At 51.3% G+C, this 21,597-nt stretch overlaps 8 protein-coding genes across 8 annotated transcripts; 4 read left to right on the forward strand and 4 right to left on the reverse strand.

The window, feature by feature from the left end:
• Positions 1-293: 293 nt before the first annotated feature.
• On the forward strand, positions 294-3,058 carry PHATRDRAFT_50397 (predicted protein; the record flags this gene model as incomplete). The annotated part of the gene is made up of 1 exon (XM_002185258.1): positions 294-3,058. The coding sequence occupies exon 1, from the start codon at positions 383-385 to the stop codon at positions 3,056-3,058; it is 2,676 nt and encodes an 891-aa protein (XP_002185294.1). The 5' UTR covers positions 294-382.
• A 129-nt stretch (positions 3,059-3,187) lies between these two features.
• Positions 3,188-4,353, reverse strand: PHATRDRAFT_50398 (predicted protein). Its single transcript, XM_002185308.1, has one exon. The coding sequence runs from the start codon at positions 4,204-4,206 to the stop codon at positions 3,415-3,417; it is 792 nt and encodes a 263-aa protein (XP_002185344.1). The 5' UTR covers positions 4,207-4,353; the 3' UTR covers positions 3,188-3,414.
• Positions 4,354-5,180: 827 nt separating this feature from the next.
• Positions 5,181-6,089, forward strand: PHATRDRAFT_41348 (predicted protein; the record flags this gene model as incomplete). Its single annotated transcript, XM_002185259.1, has 1 exon — positions 5,181-6,089. One exon carries the CDS (start codon positions 5,181-5,183, stop codon positions 6,087-6,089), a length of 909 nt encoding a protein of 302 aa, XP_002185295.1.
• A 207-nt stretch (positions 6,090-6,296) lies between these two features.
• PHATRDRAFT_41349 (predicted protein) lies at positions 6,297-6,875 on the reverse strand (the record flags this gene model as incomplete). The annotated part of the gene is made up of 1 exon (XM_002185309.1): positions 6,297-6,875. The coding sequence occupies one exon, from the start codon at positions 6,873-6,875 to the stop codon at positions 6,297-6,299; it is 579 nt and encodes a 192-aa protein (XP_002185345.1).
• A 4,246-nt stretch (positions 6,876-11,121) lies between these two features.
• DHKL (diatom histidine kinase like) lies at positions 11,122-12,850 on the reverse strand (the record flags this gene model as incomplete). The annotated part of the gene is made up of 1 exon (XM_002185310.1): positions 11,122-12,850. The coding sequence occupies one exon, from the start codon at positions 12,848-12,850 to the stop codon at positions 11,225-11,227; it is 1,626 nt and encodes a 541-aa protein (XP_002185346.1). The 3' UTR covers positions 11,122-11,224.
• A 3,665-nt stretch (positions 12,851-16,515) lies between these two features.
• PHATRDRAFT_41350 (predicted protein) lies at positions 16,516-18,168 on the forward strand (the record flags this gene model as incomplete). Its single annotated transcript, XM_002185260.1, has 1 exon — positions 16,516-18,168. One exon carries the CDS (start codon positions 16,516-16,518, stop codon positions 18,166-18,168), a length of 1,653 nt encoding a protein of 550 aa, XP_002185296.1.
• Positions 18,169-18,249: 81 nt separating this feature from the next.
• PHATRDRAFT_41351 (predicted protein) lies at positions 18,250-20,289 on the reverse strand (the record flags this gene model as incomplete). The annotated part of the gene is made up of 1 exon (XM_002185311.1): positions 18,250-20,289. One exon carries the CDS (start codon positions 20,287-20,289, stop codon positions 18,250-18,252), a length of 2,040 nt encoding a protein of 679 aa, XP_002185347.1.
• A 1,077-nt stretch (positions 20,290-21,366) lies between these two features.
• Positions 21,367-21,555, forward strand: PHATRDRAFT_8141 (predicted protein; the record flags this gene model as incomplete). The annotated part of the gene is made up of 1 exon (XM_002185261.1): positions 21,367-21,555. A coding segment is annotated over one exon (189 nt), but the record flags the coding sequence as incomplete, so codon positions are not given.
• Positions 21,556-21,597: the final 42 nt, after the last annotated feature.

The raw sequence follows: 21,597 nt of genomic DNA on the forward strand, positions 1-21,597 counted from the left end.
TACTATTACTACCAGGTACTCGAGTGTTCGTACAGTTCTACGGACTGTGACATGGAGTCCGGTGCCCTTGCACTACGACGGACTGACACGGTCAGAGAAATGCGTGCGACGGAAGGACCCCACGGTCCGGACCCTCCCCTACCTTTTCACGCGAATGGTCTCCGTGTCTTTCCGAACAAGACCCGGATGGTAAAAGGTGTCGCTCGTACCATACGCGACCCATATCGTTCGTTCGGTCGACACGGGTTGGTGTGTCGAAAGATTACTATGCCATCACTTTCGTCGGCCGGCCATTCGACACATTCGGTCATCATTCGTTGGCCGTTTGCCTTTTTTGCCACTTACAAATTACTTGAAATACAGCATACGGTTCACAGCAAGCATGTCATTGGGGCGACGGGTGGGAGTGGTGTCGCGCTGTCCCTGTCGCTGCTCGGGCTTTGGCCCTGGTAGGGACGGGAACCGGCGTTTGCCACTACTACTGAATCTACCACTACCATTGCTACTCGTAGTAGCCCTTTGGTTGACCTCCATCCATGCCTTTACCCTTTCTTCGTCGACAAATCGGCACTGGACGGCGGCGGGTCGACCGTCACTCGTAACGCTGCCCGGTTCTTCCAGCCTCGCCTCGTCCTCCTCCGACGCTACGGAAGAACAACAATCCGGAGTAAAGGCACCACCGGATACCGTCCCCGACGTTACCGACACTGATACGAACGACGGTGACACAGTCGTCGATGCTCGACCGGATCGTGGGACCCTATCCACACTCCAATGCGGCAATCTCGAACTCGGCACGGCCTTGTTCGCCGGCGGTCTCGCCTTTGACGCCTACGTCGAACCGCCCAGCAATTCCTCACGTTGGGAAAAGGGCAGTCAAGGTCTGCGCGTAGCCTTTTGCAGTGTCGCGTACACTCGTCAACTCTACAAGGGGGTTTTGGAAGTACGCGTACGGACCTGTACCAATCTGCCCCAGGACGAAAGCAACACGGCCGAACGGATGCTATCCGGCAACGGCGCCGACGCCTGCGTGCTCGTCGCGGCACTGGAAGGAGCCTGGAAACAAGACGTACAGCGATTGGAAAAAGAACAGTACCACGAGGGCGTTCTGGATCTCAGTGGCGCCGCACACGTCGGACGATCCACCACCGCCTGGGCCAACGTCAACCAGAAACAGTCCCAAGCCGCGGTGCGGAAAACCGGTCGAGCCCTCCCGTACCACATTCCCGGTGGGTGGGGGAAGGGGGGACAAGCCGTCTGGCCCGAAACGGAAGAACCCTTTTACCTGTACGTGCAGGATCCCGCCACGGCACGGCTCGTCGTCACCATTCTCGACGACGACAAACTCGCCGGCGCAGGGACGCCCATTGGATCCACCTATAAACGACTCGCCGAACTCATCCCCCAAGCCGCGCTGCCGCCGGAAAAACTGCTCACATCGCTCAAACAGGAACTCATTGATCAAGTTCAAAACGGCAATTTGGATTTGTTGGACGATGCTTCCAAGATCAAACTCGGTGCCAAAACCTGGGACGGGGTTCTGAAAATGACCTCCAAACCCCGCAAAAAGGACAAGAACGGTCAAGTTTTGGCGGCCGCCGCCGCGGGTGCCTACGTCGCCGGTCCGGTAGGAGCGGCCGCCGGGGCACTCCTCGGCAGTTTCTACGAAGGCACACCCCAAGGTAGCGTCCAACTCCAGGTACGCTACCTACCCATTCCCCCCAACGTGGCAATTTCCCGACAAACGTACGTGGTCAAGGGTGGAATGCCCGGTGTGGATTGGGGTACGCTGTTGGAACGCTACAAGGACAAGACCTTGCGCAACCCCGACTCTACCTTGAAACCGATGGAACAAAAGATCCTCGGCACCAGCGACTTGGAACATTGCTTCTTTATCAATCACGACAAGACGGGTGCCACCTGTTCCGTCTACCGCTCATTGGATCAGAAACTGATTGTCGTGTCGTTCCGCGGCACGTGCGCTCCCGTAGATCTCATTACCGACGCGAATTTGGTACAAGAAGCCTGGGTTGAAGGAGACGACGTGAAGGATCCGCTCATTCCCAAAGTCCATCAGGGTTTCCGGTCGTCGTTGAATTCTATTTCCCGCCGTCTTAAGGAATTGCTGTTGGCCACGGTCCAGCCGGGCGACAATTTGTCCGACTACGATATGCTCGTGACGGGACATTCACTCGGGGGTGCCTTGGCGACGCTGTTCGTGGCCGATTTGGCGCAGTACGGCATCGACGCCGGTCGTGGATTACCCCAGCTGGAGCCCTCGGAGCCTTGGTGGAAGGGTGTGGCCGATACCTTTATGGGACAACAAGCCCGGGAAAAGGCTTCCCAGGCGACGGACCCTCCGCGGCCGAAAATGTTACGCTTGTACAATTTCGGCAGTCCCCGCGTCGGTAACGACGCCTTTTCCGATTTGTTTGCCGCCCTCCAGAGCGAACAGTACATTGACCAGGCCTACCGGATCGTGAACGGCCAAGACGTGGTGGCTCGTATGCCGCGGACTCTGAACGCCCTCGTGACGTCGGTCGGGTACGAGCACTGCGGAACCACGGTGTTGATTGCGCAACCGTCCAACGCGACCGATACGAATCCGAATTTGGCGCCACTGGTTTGGGTCGAAGGCGAATCGGACGACAATAAGTGTCCGGTCCGGGACGGTGTCGCCTTGACATCCCCCCTGGCGGAAGGTTCGTTGCTCTCCGATCTCATGGAGACGACCCGAGACCTGCTGGCCGACGAAACGACGGACACTAGCGCGTCCGGCGGAATTTCGGCCGGTTGGTCGGCTTCATGGAACAAGTGGACGGCTACCGCCACCAAGGTATCGCAACGGTTCCAGTCGTTGACGGCGACGGATGTGGCGAGCGTGCTGGGTCTGCAACGCGAGTTCACAACACGGGAACTGGAGTTGGTGCAGGCACTATTGCAGGGCAAGGCACTGGCACACCATCTGGAAGACGAATACTACGCCGGTATGGGTCGGGCGACGGGATTTTTGGCGCGCGTCGGGGAAGACGTGGTGGAGTTTCCGGAAGAGGCGTGAGACCGGTGGACACCAACAACCTTTCGTGAACTCGCCTAGCTAAAGAGTGGTACGGGAGATGCTGCTATACATTCCAAGGGATGGCATTGTGGAACTGCTACCCGAGATGATACAGTCCGTGAAACGAAACGGAAATGCCCTTTTTATAAAATACTCTTGTGTTATGGTATGTACAGTCAGTTGTTTGAGGAGTATTCGGGTGCAATGGAGAGATCCGTTGGTAGCGTGTATATAGGTCGTGTGTATGTGTACAGTTGTAGGGGGTCGGCAATCGGATTGCCCGGATTCTAAACGGGTTTTGGTGACGCGAAAGGCGTGGATCGGAAGAGGTAGTGTTGGGCTGCTCGACTCATTGCTCATCCCTCGTCCCCGGCACTGGCTTGGGCTTGCGCGAGGCACTGGGCAAACAATCCGGATGGTCGGGTAATACCGAGACTCAATTGACGCAGACGTTCGTCGGCATCGTGGGTGATGGAAGTATTATTGTCGTTGTCTGGCCGGCAACGTAGCAATTCCTGTGAATCCAGAACAACGTCCACAACTTGGTGTCGTCGAAAGGCCTTGTCCCGATGAATGGGTCGACAGCTCCAACGTTCCAATCCCACTCGCGCGGGAGTCCTTTTCGCCCATCTGGTCAGGTGCTGTCGTTCGTACAGAGTCAAGATCGGCGGTGGCGTCGTCATCTGGGAAGGATGCACCGGGTTGTCTTTCGGATCGGGACCGTGCACACAGACTTCGTACGCGCGCAGGAGGACGCCGTGGTAGGAAAAGGGTGTGGCGTGGTCCGCTTCCGCTCGAGCGATTTCCTTGGCGAGTTGCAATGTGGAGGCCTTGAAGTGTCGGTAGTCCGCGGCAGTGTACCAAGCGGCGCCGCAGTCTTCGCGCGGGTAGAGGACGTTGTCTCTAGCGTCGTTGTGTTGGAGGGCGAAGCGCACCTGCTTGCCGGAAGACGATGACGACGGGAGCAACGACTTGTGCGATCCGACGCGATCGACCGTCAAGGTAGAAGACGTCGAAGCGTCGTCGGTTTCGGACGTGAAAGGACCGTGCGACGTTGAGGTCAACGTCAAATCCACCAGCTCCAACTGTAAACGGGAGTGGAATTGGCCGGACACGGAGAGAATCGGAACGGCACTGACGAGTGTCATGGCGAAACGGGAAAGTCAAGGATCGTGGACGTGATTGTTGTTGGAGAAGGATTGTGTGAGTGATTATGAGTGTTGTCGGTGTAACACTGGTCGTGTATTCGCTGGTGAGAATAGGCTTTTGGGGGGACAACGCAACGATCCAATCTATCGATGGCGTGGTGCAGAAAAAATAAAAGTGTCGAAGAAATTCGGGCTCGGGTAATTTTCGTTGCCCTGCCGAACACGACCGACGGCAACGGACAGAGAGATTTTATGCTTACTTACAGTAAGTAAAGTAGTACGCCCTACCATACATACTGCCGTGATTTGTATACTGCGTACAGTCGCGATTGGTACCGGACCGGACCGGACCGGTACCGTGTGTATCCAGTATGTATATGGAGTGGCCAAGCCTTTGGGAGGAAGAAAAAAACCAAATGTCCAAAGCTGTTATGGAATCTCTCGTGCCAGAGATACTTTCGGCCAATTGCCACGCCGGGCAGTTTCGATGGCGCCTCTCTATCTCGTACGAGCCAATAAATGGAATTCAATTCGTACGATTGCCCACCCCCGGATGAAAGGGTACGGAATCGGCAGAATGACTCCAAAACGGTACACAAGGTCATTGGCGAAATGTCTCCTGTTACGTGTCGCCACGTCCGTCGCCGGACCAGCTCGCTGGAAAGATGTCGAGGTGGCGTGGGGTGCGCGGAACGTGACGCACTTTAGTTGTGAGATTGGTGAATGTGCTCACTTATACGGAGGACGGACAGAAGGTTTCTGTCCTTACTATTGTTGGTAGAGGTATGGTTGGTACACTGGTTGGTAACTAGCAGTAACCATAACTGTCAGTGTGATAGATAGCCTGTGCTTCTCAAGGGTTTTGGAACCCCCAAGAATTCCTCTTTGGAACACGTTGGGGTGCGGTATTCAAAAAATCTGCCCGACAAAAAGCCGACACCATTTGCGCACACATACAACTAACCACCACCACCATGCCCACCGTTGCGCCTGTTCGATCACGTCGATTCGTCTCTTTACCCTTGTGTCTCAATATTCTCACCTTTCACACCTCCCCACTCCACACTGTCTCCGCCATGAAGGTTGTCGACTTTGTCCGAAAGCCCTTCATCCAACGCGCCTGCGCTGAACCCCACACCATTCCTTCGGTCGTTTCCTTCTTTTTCGGTCTCGACTGTCACGATCCCGCCCAAGTCCAGGCCCAATTACGCGACGGCGGCGCCCTCACAACCATGAAGGATCTGTGGTTCGCTGGTGGCAGCGAATACGATCAACTCTGTGCCACGCACTTTGCCGACACGATCCGGGCTGCCGGAAACGGCCAATTGGCCCGGAACGATCCGGCCTGGACGCAGCAGGTTGACGGCGTCGTCGCCCAACTCGTTCTCTGTGATCAACTCGCCCGCAACGCCTTTCGCGGGACTCCTGAAGCCTACGCCTACGACCAACCCGCGTTGCGACTTGCCCGGACGTTACACACCGACTATCGGGCGTCGCGAGTGGCGAGCGCATCACGCACAATCCAGGGAGAGTATCATCCGCCCTATGTGGCCTTTCTCGTCACCGCCTTTATGCATTCCGAAGTTTTGACTGATCACGAAGCGGTCACAGAAATTTTGCAGCACGAACGAGAAACCACACCGGAGCATTTGCACGACTGGTGGCGGTATCAGGAGACCTTTGAACAGGAGCACCGGGACGTGGTGGAACGCTTCGGGCGTTACCCGCACCGGAACGCCCTTCACCAACGGCAGTCCACGCCGGAAGAGGAAGCCTGGTTGGATGATACGGAAAATTTACCCGGCTGGGCTTTGAGTCAACTGCAAGACCGACCGGAATGTGCCGAAGATGACGTCGCGGTCGGAACCAACCCATCCGCGTAGAGGGCCTGGAAGAAACCGTATACCACTAAGGGTTTTCTCTAGACGTACTGCCCTCGGGTTGACCTTATATCCTGTATCAGAACAATACATGTAACAAGAATATGTATACTATTTCACACTAATAACTGATTATTATCCATGCATGTCGATCAAGTGTAACAAACGACCCACCTGGGCTTGCCCGCACATACGTAGCCGATAAATGCTTCATCTCCTCCGCCGTCGCCTCAATATGCCATCAATCCCTCGGTCTCGAATTGTACCAGCTTCTAACCGTAACAGATCTCCAGCGTTGCCTCCGCTTTTGACGTTTTCCGTGACCATTCTCGCCAGAGTCCACATACCACCGTCGCGATCCAGACCGTGGGCAGTAGTGTCGTGCATTTCCGCAACTTCCTTCATGGTAGCCGCATCCATAAAGGGCATATCAAAGCCTGTTTCGTCCTTGAACCAAACGTCTAGCTCTTCTTCTTCCCAACCGTCGCTGGCCAGCACGGCCAGGCCCTCGGGCCCTTCGGCGAGTTGTTCGAATGCCTTTCGAGCCGAAATGAAGATCTCACGACTAGCATCTGCTTCTGCGGAAGTTGCCGACGTTGCCGTGTCGGGATGATGCCGCAAAGCAATTTGCAAAAAAGTTCGCTTGACGGCTGCGTAGCTTTCTTCCTCCGACACCCCGAGGATCGCAAACGGATCGTCCCGTGTCGGTTTCCGAGGCTTGTTTTTGTAGTAGTTCGGGTCTCCGTGATCGTTGCCTCCCGCTGCCGCGAATCTGCGGATGGAAACCATCGGTAGCGCTGTTGCTGGAGGGTACCGCGGATGAGCGCTCACCGCTGAACGCCAGCGGTTCCCGATGGGGCGTCCAACACCCAAACACTTCGATCGATACGCCGCGATCCAGTAGCAGACGTGTCGATGTTTTGCCGCTACTCCAAAGTGCATAATATTCCACTGCAGGCGCGACGCCAATAAGACTGCTGCACGCAATCGTAGTCGGTAGAAGAAGGCGAACCAATGACTATCTCTAGTCCCTAGAAGAGTATTGGAGAGTACCAACCCCGTAAATGAACTGTAAGGGCAAACGCCAACTGCTCTAATGTCGCAGGCTGTCGATCGGTTTCTACCAAGAGGCGCCTTGACTGTGAACAAAGTTAGAATTTTGGAAATTGCTGGCCAATCCACATACGGGTACTTTCACGGTCAATTCGTGGAACCCTGAATGCCAAACCTCGCCCAACAGCTATCCATCGACTTCGATATCGGGCGAACAATTTCCAAATGTTAGGTCTCATACCCTGCGTAAATTAGGTTTCCCGTTTTGTTAATACAAGGAATTACATATGTTTCAATTTTGTACATGTGAAAATTAAAAAGAAGAAAGTTCAGGTCAAGATCCTTGCTCCGACATTCGGTCCGGGTAATGTCCGAACGATGTTACGTTCATGCTGATCACACCGTTCTCCTTCCAAAATCTTTCCAAGGCGCATAGCTGTAACGGTTTTGGAAGCACACAGTTGGCTCCCGCCCGCTTGAAATGAGCCACGTCGTCCGGAAGTACGTTACCTGTGATTCCAACGATGCAGTAGTGATATCCCATGGTCCGTATCCTTCTACAAGCCGCGGGACCATCCATGATTGGCATTTCGTAATCCAGCAAAATGGAATCATAGCAACTTGCTTCGGCCAAAGCTTGCTCAACAAGCTCAATTGCGACTAGACCATTTTCAGCTTCTTCACACTGATGCCCTCTTCTTTCCAACAACCGACGCAGCAGTTTTCGATTGGTAGCTACATCGTCGACAATAAGAACACGCAAGCTGTGTGGCGCTTGCTCTCGAGAGGCAAGGGCTGAATTAGCACTTTGGTTTTGGATGCCCCTATACTCTTCACCTACGCTGTCCGTCGGAAAGCAATCGGGATCGAGGGTGTCATCTATGGAAATCTGGTGCAGTGGTAGGGTCACAGTAAAAGTAGTCCCTTTGCCTAACCCATCCGACGCAGCCAAAAGTGTTCCACCATGTTGTTCAACAATGCCTTTCGCAATGTACAATCCCAGGCCACTACCTTGTCCGGACTGTAAATCGTTCACATTGAACTGGACGCCGTTCCGGAACAGTCTGTCAACCTGCTCTTTCGTCATGCCGACACCTGTATCAGTAACATGCACTTGAAAGTGTCCATTGTGTGATACTTGAACTTCCTCGCCAGTACTCAAGGTGAAAAACTCTTCCATTCCGCTTTGACTGGCATTCTTTTTAGTTGGTCGCAGCCACGACGTTCGAATATAGATAGAACCTGAGATTAGAAAAGTATATGAGGCCTCCATAGACAAGAAATTTTTTGAACACGCGCATGCGAGTCTTACCTTCGGCAGGAGTAAATTTCACTGCGTTTGAGAGAAGATTTCGGAAGACTTGCGTCAGGCGTACTCTGTCCCCCAGAGTTTGGCAAGCCCGAATCTCTGAAGCGAGCGTAGGGAGACGATCAAAACCAGTCTCTAAATCCGCGCCCCTACCATTATTTGGAGAGTCCTGGCAGTCTTGCTTAAAAAGTAAGTGAATTTTCTTTGCGAGGGTCGGCATTTGAAACTCCTCGCTTGTTCGTGAGATCAATTCCAATATGGGCACTACAGTCATCTCCAGCGTTAGCGTTCCCGTCTCAATTTTGTCATAGTTCAGCAAGTCGTTCAGGACATCCACGGCACTTTCAGCATTTGCCATTACTTCATCGCTGAGGTCCATTAAGAACGACTCATGTTCAGAAAGATTTCGAACAGATCCACTTCTCATCCCAGTGCTTCCACGGCTTGGAGATAAACTGGATTTTCCTGCAACGCGATCATTTTCTGCGATCGTCAGAGGAAGCTTCACTTCGATGGAATCACGCTGTTTTGCACGAAGAGCCCCGGACAGTTCTTCCTTCAGTAGCTTAAGACCCATGCAGACAGAATTGAGAGGTGTCCGTACTTCGTGAGATACAAAACGAACAAACTTGCGCTTCGCTTCGAGCACAGACTTCTTTTCGTGAAACTCTTGCCGAACAAAAAAATCGTACAGAAAGAATAACAAGGACATGACCATGATAATGCCGACAGCGCCAATGGTTGCCATGAACGGGTTTTGTGTGGTGTATATGTCGAAGAGTGCAGCCGTAGGATACAGCGTCAAGGTGTAGGATGTAGATGCCTCACTGAAGAGATCATTTCCAGTGAGAGAAACTTCTCGATGGTATTTGGAATACGAACGATCGTGGAGATCACCTTCCCCGCTATAAAAGGAAAATTGGCGTGGGTAAGATTATTGAACTTTAGATTTGAGAAATTAAGCGACTTTTTTGCTTACCGGAGGTAGGTAATGCCGTGGCTAACAGTGTATGAAAAGACTTGTCCATCCGAGTGGAGCACACAGTCAATTCCGCTGACACCCTCGGCAAAAGCATCTACCAATATCTCGTCCCAAACAATGGAAGAAGCAATAAATCCCGTCATAATAGTCTCATTGTTTGCAGGGTAGATTGGCTGAAACAAAACAGCGCCTGGGCCTGGCGCCTCATTGTTGGTCAAAATGATCATATCGGTGATCGATCCACATTCACGTCGGTCTCCCGCAACTTTTCGCTCCTCCGCACAAGCCAACATTTTGTCAATCATGACACCTCTTGTTTCCTGGAAATGAATGTTTAACATGAGGGCCGGATGAACCCCTTCGTCGTGCTGCAATATCGGTGTGATGATTTTGTTAGGACTGCCATAGTATGTACTGCCATCAACGACATGATATCGATTGTCCACTGAACCCAAGCTGGGGTTCACCCCATAAATGCCTTTTCCAAACGAACTCAATCCAGCAGGCTGTTCCGGGAACTTTTGTTCAAAATAAGTGTATGCGTACTCTTCAAAGCTTACCAGCTGCGAAGGCAACACCAAAGGCACAAATCCCATTTCTCGACCGGTAGATGTTTTTATCAAGTTCGTTGATATTTCTTCAAAGCCACTGACTCTGACATAAGGCCATGCATCTGCATCAGGTAGCTGATTTGCAGCAACAGACGCCATTGAGATTGTGCCCAGGCGCTTCCTCCACGTAATGTCGCGAGCAGAGTCAAGCGCACGATCTGCAATTGATTCAAACTGGGTTTCGGCAAGCTCACGCTCCGATTCAGATAGTACTCTATTCGCTGCGTATCCTAAACCCACTGCAACTATGCATAAGCAAGTTACGAATAGAATACGCCCCTTCCAAACGTTGGAAACACTACAAAGGGCTCTATGTCGATTACAGAAAGGTCTGGTCAGGGTAGGGAATGAATTGGTCGACATACTTCCTGTCGAACTAGCTTTGTACTCTCTCTCCATGGCATCGACTCTTACGCCGGTATACGGGGCGACAACAACTTTCTTGTTGTATTTACCTGGAAAGAGAAATGCCTGCTATGAAAACTGCGTCACCTCCTTTGCCAACGCATGGGATCGTTCATCAACAAAAAGGCAGAAACGCATCGTTTTCACTGGTTAGAAATGGTTAAATTCAGAAAGATGTGCCCGGAACCTTTGGTGATAATACTATTCTATCTATGACCCTCGCAAGACAGGTCTTCCTATATAGTACAACACTACAGAGATTTGAAACGGGAATGAGAATCTGATTGCCGGATGGCTGGATACTTGATTCCCATTCGTCGACACAAAAAATCATCTTTCTTGTTCACGGTATTCGATGCCTGTCATGGGAACATCGATATGTGCATTTCCCACCCGTATAGGTGGTATTGTTGCCGTTTTGACAAAAGAAAAATCGTCACGGGCCAAGTTCCGTATTGCATATTGCTGCCATTGCCTGTGCGTTGTAAAACAAATAATTATCCCTCCCTATTGATTCCAACTTTGCCAGAGCCAACGTCGTTAGTTTTGGCATCCCGAAGTTCCAACTCCGGAATAGCGTTTCACCTTGCACTTTGCGGAAGATGTCAGAGCTACCGCTGGAGGAACCGATACAACCATGGCATCTTGCCACTTTAAGTCTTTGTTTTGTTTCCGCCCACATGTCATTCCTTCAACAAACCGGACCGCCCCCATATACGCATTCGATCCGTACCAACAAAAAACTAATTGACAGAGACTATCTCGTCTCGATGACAAGCTAGATGGAGTGCCTGATTTCATTGACTAAATCATGATCAATGGTGGCATCCTTCGAGAAAGTCAGACAACCCGTCAGGCCGTATTCCAGCCACACATCCTCAAGGGCCTCGATATGAAGTGGTTTAGGCAATACCATGTCCGCACCCGCGCGCTTGAAGAGCGCCACATCATGTGGCAAGATGTTTCCAGTTATACCAACTATGCAGCATTGGCAACCAATATCGCGCATCTTTCTACAAGCAGACGGCCCATCCATGATAGGCATTTCAAAATCCAAAAGGATCGAATCAAACCCTTGCTTGGCGTTGAGTGACTTTTGCACCAATTCAACTGCAGTTTGACCATTTTCAGCTTCGAAGCAATCATGGCCTTTCTGTTCAAGCAAACGTCTAAGTATCTTGCGGTTCATCGCGACATCATCCACAATCAGTAGGCGCAAATTTCCCGTCGGCTGTTGCTGCTGAATGAGGTGCGGAATCTGCGCAAAATCTTGGTCCAGCGTGAACTTCGTTGAAGATGTTGAAAGACAATCACTCGGGATTTTGTGGAGGGGCAAAACCAACGTGAAGGTTGTCCCCCTGTTGAGCCCTGCGGAAGTTGCAATTAAGGTTCCACCATGTTGCTCGGCTATACCTTTCGCTATGTACAATCCAAGGCCGCTCCCTTGACCAGATTGCAAATTGTTTGCGTTGAACTGAACACCGTGTCGAAACAGTTTTTCCAGCTGTTCTCTGGTCATGCCTACTCCCGTGTCGATTACTTCTACTTGAACGTGCCCATTTTGAGGATAACAGACCTCTTCACCAGTACTCAAAGTAAAGCAGTCAAGGGATTCTTTTGCGACACACTGTTGGTCTTTAGGCTTGACCCAAGACGTACGAATCATTATTGATCCTACCCCCAATTGTACAAGAGATCTGAGACATAGCTCTGGAGGTTTGGCAGACAACTCCTGACGATGATAAAACTTACCTCCCCGATGACTGAATTTGATTGCGTTCGATAGTAAATTTCGAAAAACTTGGGTAATCCGAACTGCATCTCCTACAAACCGACATTCAGCAAAATCAGTCGAGAGCGACGAGATTCCCCCGCTACATTCTATATCGTTGGTTTTCCTTTTGAACAAGCTGGTCCAATCCTGTTTCAAACAAATACTTTTGGATTTCGCCGGCAATTCAAATTCTGCACTAATCTGCTCAATGAGCTTCCATATTGGAAATGTTGTCAGCTCCAGAATTAATGTTCCCATTTCAATCTTGTCATAATTCAACAAGTCATTCAGGATGTCGACGGCACTTTCGGCGTTTGTCAATACTTCGTCACTCAACGCGAACAAGGAGTCTTTCAATTCTGCTGGAGATCGGGAATCGACAGGCTGCCCTTGATCAAGAGTTTGGGGACAACCCAATAACACTCCTACCAGCTCTTCCTTGAGTAAGCGAAGCCCCATACACACAGTGTTCAAGGGTGTTCGAACTTCGTGAGAAACAAATCGCACAAACGTTCGTTTGGCTTCCAGTACGGACTGCTTCTCATGAAATTCACGACGAACGAAAAAGTCGTACAAAAAGAAAAGCAGCGACATTCCGAGAATTATTGCTGCGGCACCAATGGCCGCCATGTAGGGATTGTTGGTGCTGTAAACATCGAAGAGCGCATTGTTCGGGTACAGAATCAAAGTGTAAGGAGGAGATGAAGTGGCGAACAAATCAGCGTCAGTCAAGGATACTCTTCGCTCGTACTCGGCGTACGCGTGGTCATGCCAATCACCTTCCCCACTAAAGAGCAAAGTTGAGCAATGGTTAGAGAATTGTGGGCGGTTAGGTATCAATCGTTGAAGACGGCCATTGGAATACATACCAAGGTAGGCGTCTCCATTTATTACGGTGTACGTGTACACTTTGGAGCCTGTTTGGAGGACGCAATCCACTCCACTAACACTTTCGGAAAATATGTTTCGCATGATTTCGTCCCATACAATCGACGACGAAATAAAGCCGGTCAGAACAGTCTGGTTATTGAAGGGGAAAATAGACGGCATGATCAATGCGCCTGGTCTCGGATTCCGTGTATTCCGAAAAAGAATCACGTCCGTGATTGCGCTACATTCCCTGGAGTCCTCAGCTATGCTTCGTTTTTTGGTGCATTCGATTACGCTATCAATCGCGTCGCGTGCTACTTCATCACTGCGTACATTCAGCACAAGAGACGAGAAAGGTCCAAGATTGTGCTGCACAAGCGGAGTCAAAATACGGTTTGGATTTGCGTCCGAAGAGATCCCGTCCCTTTCACGATATCGTTGGTCGGTGGTGTTGAGTGTGGGATCAACACCGAACACGCCTTTACCAAATGAGCTAACGGCCGTGTTGGTGGAAAAACTCGTCCGTAGTAATCATAGGCAAATGTTTCGAACCTTTCGAGCTGAGGCAGGGCAACGATAGGTAATAGCACCATATCCCTCCCCGAAGCCGTTTGAATGAGTTTTGTAGCTATCGCTTCGAATCCTTGCACCAGCACGAAAGGCCAGACGTCGGCGTCGGGAAGTTGATACGCCACAATGGTGGACATGGAAACGGTCCCGAGACGCTTCCGCCGCGCAATATCACGGGCGGCATCCAGTGCTCGATCAGCTACGGATTCAAACTGACCGACGGCGAGATCGTACTCGGATTGCGTCAAAAGCCGACTGGTTGCGAAAGCGAGACCGACAGCGACGGCGCACAAACTGGCAATGAACAGAATGCGACCTTTCCAAACGTTCGAGATTGGTCTTCGCTTTTGCCTCTTCTTCCCGCCAGCCATGTCGATTTTTCTAGCCACGTGTCCGTAAACGAGGACAGTTACGGGAGTGTACCCACCGGACTATCGAGTGCCTATACGGTCTATAGCTCTCTTCCTAATTTTCAGCAAAAGTTGTCCCACATGGTTTTGTTGGTCGCTATAAAAGAACATAAAAAACGTTGATTTCGTGCGGTGACGTTCGAAGGAGAATGATCTCGTTCGAGTAGCCCTACTGCGACCCCGGGTGTAGGGCTGTAAATCCGAGTACACGATATTGGTACGAAGCAGGTCCAAGTCCGGCGTGTCTCCCACTCACACACGGATTGTGGTGGCGGTGATGGCTTTCCCCTATTCCGTAGGGGTTCCTGGCTGCTTTGCTAATCGGTAAGCCTTGGGCAATCTAGTAGAGAGAACTACCCAACTTGGTTGGTCGAAGGTATCTGGACGACATGCATTGGGCGGACCGATCCGTTGGACAAGAAATGGGGATGGCTAGTACGCACCCCTTTTCGTGAATGAGACCCACATCCACGACTCTTTCGAACCAAGTTTCAGAAAGTTTCTTTCTTTGTCAGGCCTATTAGGATTTCAGAGCGCGAGTCGTCAGAACGACTGTCAGGCCTAATTCACTGTCAATTCAAACAAGTTTTGCCGAGCCGGCATAGACAGTTGCGTCGACGGCCTCAAAGTTTGGCTCATTGTACGATGACAGTTTAGGATTTGAGGAATGAAGGCTTTCGTACCGTTCATGAGGGATGTAAGCTGGTGTTTTAAGCTTCTAGTTTGCGTTGGTGACAGAAACGGCACCGTCACTTCCGATTCCTCCCGTTCAGTATGCTGAATTTCGTGCTCGGTTGGGAGAAAAGGTTGGTATGATCTTTTGTCAAGTACGATCTTTAACAAAATCAACAACATTTCCAATAATGGAGCTATTCTCCCTATTTTGTCTTGCCGTCAAAGCACAATGAAGGATCTAATGGAGGAGCGGGTTTTTGCTGGAAGGAGTTCATCAAATTACAACGCTAATACAAAATGCACAAAGACGGCATAGTGAGGAGCAGTGCGTCGGAGCCCTCAATGCCATTGGAGGAAAAGTTGTTGATCCCGGTGCCTTGGCCAATGCTGGCACCAAAGTAGTGGGGCTGCTGGACATGGGTGGAAAAGCACTGCCAGTCTTTGTGGGTGCAGAGAAGGGCTTCTGAAATGAAAAATGATTTTAAAAATTTCCTATAAAATTCCGTTATTGCATGTGCAGATTTCAGAATTGTTGACAGCAAGGTTGTTGCTAGCATACATCTAGTAGAAAAAAGAAAGACTCCTGGGCTATTCTTACCGTAAACGTGTTGTCATTGACAATGGCCCAACCCACACACTTCACGTTGATTGAGCTCTCCGCAGAGACCAAGTAAAAGGCTTTCCATCTATCAATTTGCATTGTGTAAGTATTGTTTTGAGCCGTCAATGCAACTGTGGTTATTTAAACAATCTGTTCATTGGTGTTGCCGGCTTGGCATTGCTTTTTGAATCCCCGAAGGCCTCAAGCAATGGCCTGAAGCAACGTTTCTGAAACTTGGTTCGAAAGAGTCGTGGATGTGGGTCTCATTCACGAAAAGGGGTGCGTACTAGCCATCCCCGTGTACCTAAAGGAATCCAAACATGCCCAGGACCGCAGTCGGTAAGCATACGCTCTTTAGACATTTAAGAGAAGTTTTGTGTATAAGCCAAGAAACAATTGACATTAAGTAACATCCTATATCCCGGCCAATTGGCCAGAAAGTGACTTCTTGAAAATATACAATTCTTTTTCCCACCGTGTTTACTGCTGGGAACAATAAATGCAGGCAGTAGCTTGCAAAGGGTAGTATGTCCGTACCCGCCAGATGGTCGTCGATGTTTTTTTCTTCGCCTATGTGGATTTCTTATTCACTCATAGTGAAAGGCACAATTAACGTGTTTTGTATCACGCACCCCCCTTTAATTCGGATTACGCATCGAGGAATATATTGAGTTTTCATTCTAATTATGGTGGATATTGGTCATAGTGTGATCCTAGTCTTTTTCGCCACGGACTACTTACTGATGACACTTAAACACCTGTTAAATCTGAACGAAGACGGTATTTTAATTCTTTAAGCAGAAAAATTATCCCTGCCACGTCCCTGAGGAAGTTCGACGGTATTTGTAGGAATTGTTGGGGCATTTGGTGTTCCAGGGCCTCTATTTCTGCTGTTGCAGTAAAATCTCTGGCAAAGGTGCGTACTTGAGCCCCCTGCCCACGGATAAATTTCTAGGCGCGTCGTACACGGGCGTTGTGTTGGAAAACTGCCTACTCGACCAAGGGAAGACCAAACTCCACCCCAGCGCACGGCACCCTATTGCGACTGGCTGTGAGTCTACTGTAGGGTCTTTCAGGTAGTAGGAGTCTTTGTTGGTGACTGTGACTTGTACTTTTAGTCAGCCATAGCTTGCACAAATACAACTTCCCGACAGCACTATAGCCGCAATATGGCATCGCAACAGGACGATCCTGGGTTCACCTTTCCTCAGGAGGTGGCGTACACCGTCGCCCCGATCATTTCAGGTCTCTTGTCGACCTTGGGATCAACGGCGATTATCTGGATGATCTTGACGGATTGGAATCGAAAAATTCGTCGTGTCAAGTACCGAATATTGTTGGGCTTGAGTTTGTCGGACGCCCTGAGTTCGATAGTACAGATGTTCTGGGGAATCATGCTGCCCAAGGGGACACCGGGTTCATGGGGGGCTATTGGGAACAAGGCAACCTGCAGTGCGCACGGATTTATTCTGCAGTTTGGCCTTTCGGGGAGCTTTTACAATACGGCGTTGTCAGCCTATTTCTACAAATCCATCTGCTTCGGCATGACCGACGCAACGTTCGCCGCCAAGTACGAACTCTGGATTCATCTGACGTCCGTTCTCTTTCCGTTGGCAACCGCCGTAGGCGCATTGATTCTGGACATTTACAGTGTCACCGGAGGAGGGTGTTACATTGCTCCGGACCCGCTACGATGTCACCGCCGCGACGACGTAGAGTGCCTGCGGGGAGAAAACGCCTACAAATACTCCTGGGCAGTCGCCGGAGTACCCGTGGTCATTTTCCTCCTCTATATTACCTACACGATGTTCCGGATTTATCAAAAAGTTCGCCAAGTCTCCCGACGCTCGGAACGATTCGAGTTTCGCTCAACGCGCGTGTCCTACGAAATGCCCGATTCGGAAAATCCGTCGGAAGAACAACGGCGACAGTCCGTGAACGGCCAAGATAGCAACGACAACTTTTCGCTCCGCGAATTGGTTGAGCAGCATGGGGATACCACGGAACTGCAGCGGCCTCCCGCGGTTTCATTCCAGCTCACTGGTGGCAATACTGGCACGTCATCCGGAACCGCTTCACCTCCTCCGACTCACCCTCTTCCTTCGGCTTCGTCGCGGGGAAGGACTTCTTTCAACAGCAGAAGATCCATCCAGGATTCCAACCGTGTCAGCCGTATCCGAGAGACAGCCATCCAAGCTTTCCTATACGTCGTTGCTTTCTTTGGAACCCACTTTCCGTCCTTTATTCTCAACAATTTGGAAATGTTTGGGGGCACCAGTCCCTTTTATTTGGTCTTCTTGGCTTCATTCGCCTGGCCCTTGCAAGGTTTCTTCAACCTCTTTGTGTTTTTGCGACCGAGAATACGTAGCTGCCGTCGACAAGAGCCATCCTTGTCCTACTGCAAGGCCGCCTATCTGGCGTTGTTCCACTACGACGAAGCTCGCGGTCGTGTCAACGAGTCGCAACTCACGGACGCCACCCCGGATGCGGCGAAGTTTCCTAGTGGCTCGGACTCGTGCAACGGCAGCCAAGCTCTGCAAATGATACGTGTATCACGTCTCGAATCCATTGACGACAATGACTATCGAGAAGAAAGCTTGTCTTCTGCGTCCGCCTACGAAGACGAAACCAACAACGGGCCCTCCACGCTCGATACCGTTGAAAGCTACCCAGCGAGTCAAGTCCCCGACACGGCAACGATGGCGGACGAAGAAAGCTACTCGCCGGACTCTTTCGAAGCTTCCAAGGAAATCAAGCACGTTGTTTCTCTTTTACGGACAAAAGAGCACCCGGAAGAGAATCAGGACCATGACCGAAATTAAAGGCCATCCTGGTATCGAAGCAATAGACGTGTATTCTAATTCAAATATGATAGTCAATTACATCGAAGTATAAAAAATGTGTTACGCTTCGACCTCACTCTCTTCCACTAGCTCTCCCAATTCCATCCACCGCATTTCTTTCTCGTCGATTTCCTCGTTCACCTTGTTCAATTTGTCAGTCAAATCGGCCAGAATGGTCCAGCCTTCGCCGCTACAAACGTCGATTTCTTTCTCGTACGAGGCTGCGGTTTCTTTTAGTTTTTCAATCGCCTTTTCGACATTGACCATATCCTTTTTTGCCCGGCGCACTTGATTGCGTTGCTCGTTCCGTTTGGCCTTGTCTTCTTTGTAGGCTCCCTTTTTCTCTTCCGTATCAGCCTGTCCGCGGGACCCTTCCGCAATACGGTCGTTCTCTAATTCAATCAAGGTGGTCGCGTATTCAGAAAGACTTCCTTGAAAATCCTTAATTTCCCCGTGTCCTTCAAAGACAAACAAGTGATCCGTGACCTTGTCGGCGAATGCGCGGTCGTGACTGACGATCAGCAGCACCCCATCAAACTCTTGCAAATACTTTTCGAGAGCCGTCAACGTATCCAAGTCACAATCTACCGACGGTTCGTCCATAATCAGCACATTTGGCCGTTGGCTAAAGACTGAAAGCATTTGTAGCCGTCGCTTTTCTCCACCAGAGAGGACCGAAATGCGTTCGGCCCAACGGGCTTGAGGGAATTCAAATTGCCGTAACAACCTTCGGGCGTCGTCCGGACCTTCGTCGGCGCTGGCTCCGTCCCGGGCTCGGGCCTGCTCGACGGCAAATTCGAGCACGGTCTGCTCGGGGTCCTCGATTTCGATGCCGTTTTGTTCGTATACGCCGAGCACGATCGTGTCGCCAATGTCAATATCGCCAGCGTCGGCCGGTTGCTCGCCTGTCAACACGCGTAAAAATGTGGTTTTTCCAATGCCGTTGCCGCCGCTCAGACAAATCCGGTCGCCTTTGCAAAAATCGTAGGAAAAATCTTTCAGCATGGTCCGGTCTCCGAATTTCAGCGAAACGTTTCTCATGGAAATAATTTTGCCACCGATACGTCGGGATTCGCTGGCTAGATTGAGAGTGGGATCGCGGGGTCTCGGTTTGGTCGCTTGCTCCAGCTTGTAAAATGCGTCGATGCGAGCTTTCGCCTTGGTTTGACGGGCCTGTGGTTGTCGGCGCATCCAATCGAGCTCGACCGCGTACTTGGCCTTGGCGGACTGGTAGGCGGCGTCTTCCACGGCGAGCCGTTCCTGTTTTCCTTCCAAGTAGTCGGCGTACGATCCGACGTATTCGTAAACGGATCCTTGATCCAGTTCCAGTATTCGATCGCACACTTCGTCCAGAAAGGCTCGGTCGTGCGTCACCATGAGAATGGTAAGCTTCTTGTCACCGAGCAGCAAATCACTCAGCCACTGAACCCCCGCGAGGGACAAGAAATTTGTCGGTTCATCCAACAAAAGTACGTCGGGTTCTTGGACCAACGCAGCGGCCAATGCGACCCGCTTCCGTTCCCCGCCGGATAATTTGGCCAGTGGCTGATCTTGTAGGTGCCGTACGCGGAGCTTAGTGGCGACTTCTTCGGCTTTTGTCCAGACGTTCCATCCTTCCAAGGCATCCATGGCGGCGCAGGCCTGGGCAAAGGCTTCCGGCTTAACTTCGGCTTCCTGGACGGCTAGACGGTATTTCCGGACGGCTGCGTATTTATTTTTGGCACTACTGGTCTCGACGGTGCCGTCGCCACGGAACCCCAAGAGGGCGTCGGCGACGTTCAAGTCCATGGACAGGTGCGGCTCCTGTTCGACGTAGGCAACCTTGACGTCCCGTGGCGTCACGACTTGTCCGGTATATTTGATATTCTGTGCTTCGTCAGCAGCGTCCGCACACGCCCGGGAAGCTAAGATGCGGAGCAAGGTGGACTTGCCCGTCCCGTTGCGTCCGACGAGTGCCACCTTGGCACCCCGGGGAAGTACGTACGAAACGTCCCGGAGCTGCCAGGTTTCTCCGCCATTGTGCGAGCAAGACAAGCTTTCCAAGGACAGAGCGGGAGGCAAGGCGACGGTAGTCGTTGCGGTATTAGAAGTGCTGCTCATACGGAGCAGTACTCCGGCGGAGGTGCCGGACTGGTGTCCCACACTCGGACGCAAGGAAACGGGCGGAGCGAGGAACGTCCAGGCGTTCACTGTCAAAACATGACGAGACGTTACACACGACAGTACTATCGTTGCTAGTATTCTGGAACGTCTCATTTCCACTCGATTTTCTGCAAAGCAAGGAAAAGCAATGTTTTCGCGTACCCGCGAACGCTGGCGAGTCTCAAATCTCAACTGTACACTCAGACTCGTGTCAAATCCATCACCATGGTTGCGTGTTTCGGCGTTTCGATGTTTTCGATTTTGCTTGGATGTCGTTGTTCGGGAAGGAGTCTGTCTTACCGTTAGATAACAGTATCTACAACTACACGAGACGAATATTGCACTGCTTTCACTGTCAGTAACCGCGATGCATAGATGCATTCGGAAAGTGTGAAATCTGTTTTGTCCACTACGATACCACAGCGACATTTATGAAATAAGTAGAAATCGAAATCAACGTCACGATATGACATGTGTTTTTCCTGTGAAGTGGAATGCCATCTCCCGTAAAGTCGGCAAAGCGACAGATTCCCCCTCCCCCCCCCCTTTCCATTCAAAATGCCATGCAGTCTCGAGTACGAGCGAAAACTGTACGTTCCTTTGCACAAATCACAACACCGGAAGCCCCCCAACGACGCTTGACTGTGAAGCACCAGCACCAGTACCGGACTACCAGAAACTGCCGAGTGCGCACTGACTTGAGCGAACAGAAACAATTTGCAGGAACGCACCACACGCCAGTCAAAAAAGCTCTTTTCGTGCCGAATCATGCCACTATGGGTGCGCTGGTGGAAGCCGCTGACGGCTGCCGTAGTGGCACTGGCCGCAGCATTGCCGTTCCGATCATCCCACCGTTCTCCAAATCTCTGGCAAGCGTCGCGCAGCAGATTGGATCGCTACCTCATGGGAGTCTTTCGTGATTTGGGTCGCTACAAGGCACGGAAGCGCAGACACGCCAACGACAATTCGCTGATGGAAACCGTACTCTGGAAGCGGGGCGACGACCCGGAAGCGGATTTGGCCCTCGCCAACGATCACGATCACGAAATCAGTACCACCTATACGCTAGGGGAATTGTGGGAATTCGGCAACGGAATAGACGACAATCCCATTCTGATTGCTGTTCTGGGACGGGTGTACGACGTTTCGGCTGGGGAACGCTTTTACGGCGAAACTGGCCCGTACCACGTCTTTGCCGGACGCGACGTCACCTACGCTCTAGGGGCTGGTTGTTTTCGGGACCTTTCCTGCGTCGACGGCACCTTG

This window comes from Phaeodactylum tricornutum, chromosome 29 (assembly GCF_000150955.2).
Source record: "Phaeodactylum tricornutum CCAP 1055/1 chromosome 29, whole genome shotgun sequence".
NCBI classification, from domain to species: domain Eukaryota; phylum Bacillariophyta; class Bacillariophyceae; order Surirellales; family Neidiaceae; genus Phaeodactylum; species Phaeodactylum tricornutum.